At 40.3% G+C, this 7,354-nt stretch overlaps 1 protein-coding gene across 1 annotated transcript; it reads left to right on the top strand.

Annotated features, from left to right (window-relative positions):
* The first annotated feature begins 2,911 nt into the window (after positions 1 to 2,911).
* On the top strand, positions 2,912 to 4,909 carry LOC123514658 (tigger transposable element-derived protein 1-like). The gene is made up of 2 exons (XM_045272681.1): positions 2,912 to 4,097; positions 4,230 to 4,909. The coding sequence occupies exons 1-2, from the start codon at positions 2,912 to 2,914 to the stop codon at positions 4,907 to 4,909; spliced, it is 1,866 nt and encodes a 621-aa protein (XP_045128616.1).
* Positions 4,910 to 7,354: the final 2,445 nt, after the last annotated feature.

The raw sequence follows: 7,354 nt of genomic DNA, 5'->3' as shown, positions 1-7,354 counted from the left end.
GTTGGTCTGCGCCACACCTCCGGCTCGCTGATTGAAGTTCCATGGATTTTCTTTTTTTCTTTTTTCTTTTTTTTATTTATTATTATTATTATTTTTTTTACTGTTCTAGAGACATTAGCAAAGTTTCTAAATTATCAAAAGGAGTAACCCTGCTAATGATCTTTATAGTCTTAAAAAATGGAGGTTTTTCGGAATATTGGCCAGAGAACAATATACTGCTGCGACCCTCCTTTAGCTTCTTCTTCAGGGAGGGGGACGCCTCACAATCTCCTCGGGATTCGGGGCGTGTGTGTCGGGGGAAAAGGACTTTACCTGGGTGGCGCGGCGCGGCTGGGGTGGAGAGGCGGGCAGATTGCTCTCTCAGGCCTGGCTGTCTGCTGCTACAGCACCCACTCTCACTCAGCTCAGTCACACAGAGTGGGGAGAAGGAAACACTTTTTCCTTATTTCTCTATATTACAGCAACTACACACGAGTCACCGGGAACAGGTGGCTGCGGCGCACAGAACGGGGCAGGGAGCGGCAACAAAGTACGGGTAACACTTTGTTAGTTCGTCAGGCACTTCACTGTCTCTCTGTCTCTCGTTCACTCTCTGACTGCTCCCCAGAGTACGACTTGTTCCGTCGAGGTCTCTTGCTACACTCCTGTCCTCTGTCCTCATCGGTGCCACACAGTGCCCCACAAACCACGCCTCCTGTGCCGTCGCACCTGCCAGGCAATGTTCTTATGAGTCTATTTCAGCTTATTAGGTAACGCTATCTACCTTAACCGCTAATTACCAATATATCCCTAATAATGCTGGCTACAAGTAATTCACACATGCATGCATTTATTTACACGGTACCGTATGACAATTATCCCAGGGCTGGCCAGTGCCCTCACCCATACAAAAAAACACACACACACACACTCTTATCTCCCCGTGACCTCTGCGGTCACATTTCCTCGTCATGGAGGCCTAGCTCAGCGTCCCTTCCATTAAGGTCTGACAGTTTCATAAACACGAGCAACCAACACCTCACTCACCCTTTAGGTAAAGTCTGCACATATGTACTCATATGTACTACCCATATGTACTCTCTTATGACGCTGCTCCACACTCACACAGGCACACGTACATATCTGGGAGGCTGCTGCAATACACCTTCGCAACAGTATATATAAACTTTGATTAAAGAGAGGAAACACATGGAAAGAGAAAGAAAAAAGAAGACCTATAGTTCCTAGACCAAAGACTAAAAGAGACAGGTAAAAGGAGCAATTACGGGAATCAAGGAGTTTGACGGGAGTGGATTTTCAAGAGATCCCAGAAATGAAAGAAAATGGTTGCTTAGTTTTAAGAGTACTTTAAACATAATTTGGTAATCTGCTTTTCCAAGGAATGACTTGAGTAAACGCTTTCCGTCGTCGAAGGGCCTCTTCAATCCAGCAAATGTTGTTTGGAAACAATATGCATATTTAATATTATGAAAATGTTTCGAAACATTTGAGAAGGTTTTAGAGAAACAATGTTCCATGCGGCATGAGCCAGACATGCAGTATACCTATTATAGTCAGGATAACTAATTACCTACCATGCATGACATCCATCCATTAATCTATCCATTCATACATGCATACAGCCATCAATGCATATATCATCTATCCTTCCATCTGCCTACCGTATTTATATATCTTTCAGTCCATCTGTCCATTCATCCATCTCTTTCTATCTATTCATTTATCCATCCACCCATCCATCATAGCTTCTATCCACTCACAAATCCATTCATCCTGTAATGCGGGGTAAAAAGAAAAAGGAACGATTAAAATTTTCAATTTTTTTTTATTTTCTTCAAATGGTAACGGTAACTGAATCAAGGCACTGGTTATAATCATAAATTGCTATCAGATAAATACTAATTCACAATATATTCAAATGAATTTAATTACAAAAGATAAATAAATGTACACTGATTGAATAATATCAAATTTACTTTTCCTCCCGACAATCACATTCTTTTCGACTTACAGTCCAATTCACTGGAAAAGGATACATCACTCACCATAAAGTAAACACTAGAAAAATATTTACAAAGTATAACCTACTACTTCACACAGCCTCACTCTTTTGACCTGTGCGGTCCTTGCGCCGACACGCGCAATTCCATGTCTTCTTCACGAACACTTACGTAACTAGTTTGTGGGACTGAATACACTTTTTTTTTTTTTTTTTTTTTTTTTTTTTTTAGGAGTGTATCTGATGGTGACCTTCCACGCCTTTTTCTCTTTCAGCACCACCAACAAGACAATAAAATCACTTTTCCTATTTTCACCCAGAGGTGGGCCACGGCCTTCTCACACAGGCCTGATGGATGTGACGTCACGCGGCCGTGACATCAGTGCGAGTAGGCCATCCGCGTCTACTGGGTGTGTCGGGAGTGTTTTCGAACTCCGCTGTGGTCTTGTTTTCAGTGGTTTTGGTGCACTCACTAGGCCTTCTGCCATGCCTTACAAGTGTTGCGTTCCTTTATGTTAAGGGAATTACAAAAGTGGGCCAAAGGTGTGCTTATTTTCATTCCCAAAAGAAGAGAAGCTTGCGCGGGCTTGGCTTCATGCTATCAAGCAAGCAGATTTCACCCCAACCAAAAACACCAAGGCAAGTAAACTAAACCAATGTTTATTGTATACAACTAGTATAGTTTTATTTCAAATTTCCCGCCTTCTGCCATCTAGTGGTGGTAAATGAACATCTCGCGCATGCGCATAGACTGGCGCGCCAGTTTAATAGTTGGCTTGGGTCGGTCACATCAAGGCAGAAGCTGGGTCAACAACAATTTTGCGATTTTGTTGTGTTGTGGTGCATATTTACTTTTGTTGTTAAAGTGAAAACATTCTAGTGGCAGTACAATAACTTGAAATAACAAGGAACATGAGTTCTGTGAGTGGTAGTGGCGGAAATCGTGGTGGAAACTCTGGTGAAAAACGTGGTGGACGTGAGAAGCGTGAATATCGAAAGGGAGTGAAGCTCAGAAAATATACTCTCCAGGAAAAGAAAGAAATGGTTCAGATGATGAACAATGGTGCAAGAACATGTGACATAATGCGTAAGTTTAACTGTCCTGAATCAACAGTACGATCAGTGCGCAAAAATAAAGAAAACTTGGCTGCTTCCGTGAAGGTGTTTTCTCGGTTTCCCTCAGCACGCACACTGGCTGATACTTCACAGCGCAACAGATTGCTTGCAATCATGGAACATTACCTAAATGAATGGGTAATCAGAAGGGATCGAGAGAAGGGTGATCTTTCTGGCCCTGCAATAAGATCACAAGCACGGCTGTACTTTGATTCAGTGTGCCGTAAGAAAAATGTTAACCCTCCACCCCATTTTGCGGCTTCTGTAGGCTGGCTAGCAGCATTTAAGAAAAGATATGAAGTTAAGTATGCCCTGAAGCATGGTGAAAGCAGATCAGCAGATGAGGAAGCAGCCAGAACTTACCCAGAGATTTTTCAACGTCTTGTGACTGAAGGCGGTTACAGCCGTGACCAGATTTTTAACTGTGATGAAACTGGGATTTACTGGAAGCGGGCACCAAAATCAACCCTCATCGCCAAGAATGAAAGACAAGCTAGGGGTGTGAAGCCTTCCAAGGACCGCATTACTGTTTTATTCACAGCTAATGCAAGTGGCGACTGTTTGATGAAGCCCCAAGTCATCTATCGCTCTGCTAAGCCTAGAGCATACAGGAATTGCAATATGAACCAGCTTAATGTTTATTGGGCCAGTAATAAGAAGGCTTGGGTCACGTCGGCACTGTGCACTGACTGGTTCGACAATCATTTTGTCCCTGATGCCCAGAGTTATTGCAAGAGGAAGAATTTAGATTTCAAGGTGCTGCTATGTATTGATAATGCTCCGGGGCATGGTAAATTCCTAATAGGGCGTCATCCTAATGTAGAAGTTGTCTTCCTCCCGCCTAATACAACATCACTTCTACAGCCTCTTGATAAAGAGTTCATCTGCAACGTCAAGCTCTTTTATTATCAGTCTCTCTATGATGACATGCGTGTCAAGATTGACTCGCTGCAAGAACTAGAGAGGATTAAGGCTGAGCTAAGTGGATGAGCCCGATGAACCGATCGCCAGCACCAGTTCAGACCCACCACCATCTCAGACCCGAGAAGTGTTAACTGTGAACCAGTTTTGGAAAAACTACAACATTAAGGATGCTGTTGAGCGCATTGTGAAGGCCTGGCAGAAAATAAACAATGCTACAGTGTTACACGCTTGGAAGTTTTGTTAGGTGAGGTCGGAACAGCTGTGCGTGAGCGCCAGCAGGAAGCCACCACACTCTCACAGACTGTAGAAGCTGCACGTCTGATCCCTGCACCTGGCTTTTCGGCTGTGGAGGCCAGTGACTTGCAAGAAATTATTGGTATCCATCAAGAGGAGGCTACTATTAAGGAGATGCTTGAGGAAGATGAAGCTCAAGATGATCCTGAAGAGGATGGACAGCAGGAGCAAAATGTTCAGCCAGGCGAACCGACAACTGGGCAACTGACTGAGATTCTCACCACCTTCTCACGGCTGACTGAACAACTGGAAGAATATGACAGGCGCCCATATCCACGCAGCATATTACAGCCATCTCTTGATCAAGTGATGAACATTTATAAAGACCTCTACATGTCTCGTGTTAATGCTCGCCACCAGTCACTGATCACAGGATACTTCAGTCAATCACAGGCTGCCAATGCTCTGGCTAACGTAACAGCTGAACCAGGTGAAGATGAAGAGGATGTCGACGACCTGCTGGGCCTTTTACAGGAAGATGACATCGCTCTGGATTTTGATGGCTTTGAAGCTGAGGTTGCACTCAATGCTGGGGGTGATGCACAAACAGTGGAGGAGGGAGCAAGTAGCCAGTAGTCACGGCTCCCCACCACTACCACGCCAGGCCACTCAAGCCAGTCACAGACTCTCGTAACGTAAGTAGAAAAATATTCTAACCTTTATTATTATGTTGAAAAGTGTTTGATATTGTTTATGAACATACAGATTATGCATAACCTCGTTTATGTGAACAATTTTCAGCAAAATATTTTGTGTTTTTGGACGGTTATTTCGAGTTATAGGATGATCATGTACCATACCTAAGAACCAATTATGCTATTTACATGTATTTCAATATCGCTCATCTCGCGATTTTTCATCTCGCGGCCGATAGTCCAGTACCAATTTACCGCGAGATGACCAATCTTACTGTATTTCAATACCGCGGTATTTCATTACTAAATCACTATCACTCAGTGCCACGGAGTCGAGGTTATCCTCATGGCATGAGCGTATATGAATATTAAGATATGATATCCATTATAGCAGGCAATAGAGGAGTGGAAACAAATATCATGGGGAAAGACAACACGCAGGCTAAAAGGGTCACAAGAAGAAGAAGCGGCCAAGTCGCCACGAGTCTCCCGCTTCGTCTGTGGCTCATCTCATCTCTGCTTTATTTTTTGGTATTCCATGTAAGATTTCACTTTATGCATTACAAAACAATCCTTTCTTGGGAGCAAGGTTTGTAAAAACCTAATAGAAATGTTGTTTTGTGAACATGAATGCGAGAATAGGAGAGAATTTGTACATAGCTCCCTCTAACTTCCAATGACTCATATGACATCATAAAAGTAGTGGTACACCGGTGACCCAATATGCTGCCAAACGTATGTATAATTTTTTTTAACCCATGTGGTATGTTAGGGACCAGCCCAGAACGCATCCCCCACTATTTGCATTATTTCCTATGGGAAAATTACGTCCGCTTAACGAATTTTCGCCCTACGAACAGCTTTGACACACCCTATCCTGTTCGTTAAGCAGAGTATTACTGTGTATATATATATATATATATATATATATATATATATATATATATATATATATATATATATATACACCTCAGTATACACATGTGACTGACAGGTTCATCATTATTTCGTAACACAAACCTGTTATTGGAAAGTGTTGAGTCTCTGTGTACACAGAATACTATGAATTAATATATATTCTGATATTTCTTACATATTTTCTTTTAATTCTGCCTTTTTAGTGTATTTGGACCATACAATTATAAGCGGGGTATGACAGTAATTACTGCGTTGGCCCTCCATAAGCGGCCCTCCGGAAAACTGATCAGCAAGACTGGCAGTGGGCCTACGTCAGTGGCCTGTGGAGGACTGCTGGTTTGACGTGTACATAAGGCCTGCGGAGGGCCGCCCTGCTTTTGTTTCCTGGGTATATATATATATATATATATATATATATATATATATATATATATATATACAGTATATGTATATATATAGTATATATATATATATATATATATATATATATATATATATATATATATATATATATATATATATATATATATATATATATATATATATATATATATATATATATATATATATATATATATATATATATATATATATATATATATATATATATATATATATATATATATATATATATATATATATATATATATATATATATATATATATATATATATATATATATATATATATATATATATATATATATATATATATATATATATTTCGGCTTATAGTGCATATACAGTATATATATATATATATATATATATATATATATATATATATATATATATATATATATATATATATATAGGCCTATAGCGTATATATATATATATATATATATATATATATATATATATATATATATATATATATATATATATATATATATATATATATATATATACAGTAAGGTCCCGAGTTACGTCAGAGTTATGTTCCTGAAATATGACGTAAGTCGATTTTGTACGTAACTCGAGTTTTTGTATTTTCAAAGCATATTATCGAGTTTTCAACCAATCATTTTTTATGGTTATTCAGGTAAGTAAAAGGTTATATTGTTATATTGGTATATTATTTACAACTATGTAGGAATATATTGATTAGGGCCGCGAACGAGAAGGACTGCAGGATGCCGAGAAGGGCGGTCTGAGGCCGCCAGGAGGGTGGGCAGGTCGAATGTTGTGACGTCCAGGGCGGACAGCTGGGAGCTTTGTGGAGTGCGGTAGGAGTAGAAGCGATATATAAGTAAAAGGTTATATTGTTATATTATTTACAAATATGTAGGAATATGAAACACAAGCTTGTTTTTGTTGTTGATTAGGGCCACGAACGCGAAGGACTGCATGTTGCCAGAGGGGTGGATGCCTGAGGCAGGTCGAATGTTGTGACGCCCAGGGCAGACAGCTGGGAGCGTAGTGCAGTGCGGTGGGAGTAGAAGCGTGGGCAGCGGAGCAGGAAATGC

This window comes from Portunus trituberculatus, chromosome 38 (assembly GCF_017591435.1).
Source record: "Portunus trituberculatus isolate SZX2019 chromosome 38, ASM1759143v1, whole genome shotgun sequence".
Classification (NCBI taxonomy): domain Eukaryota; kingdom Metazoa; phylum Arthropoda; class Malacostraca; order Decapoda; family Portunidae; genus Portunus; species Portunus trituberculatus.
The sequence above is the reverse complement of the archived record's forward strand: the minus strand, read 5'-3'. Positions and strand labels throughout refer to the sequence as shown.

Coding starts and splice junctions, on each gene's coding strand:
- LOC123514658 (XM_045272681.1), top strand. CDS start 2,912: ATGAGTTCTGTGAGTGGTAGTGGCGGAAATCGTGGTGGAAACTCTGGT. Junction 4,098..4,229: donor GAGGATTAAGGCTGAGCTAA/GTGGATGAGCCC, acceptor CGCATTGTGAAG/GCCTGGCAGAAAATAAACAA.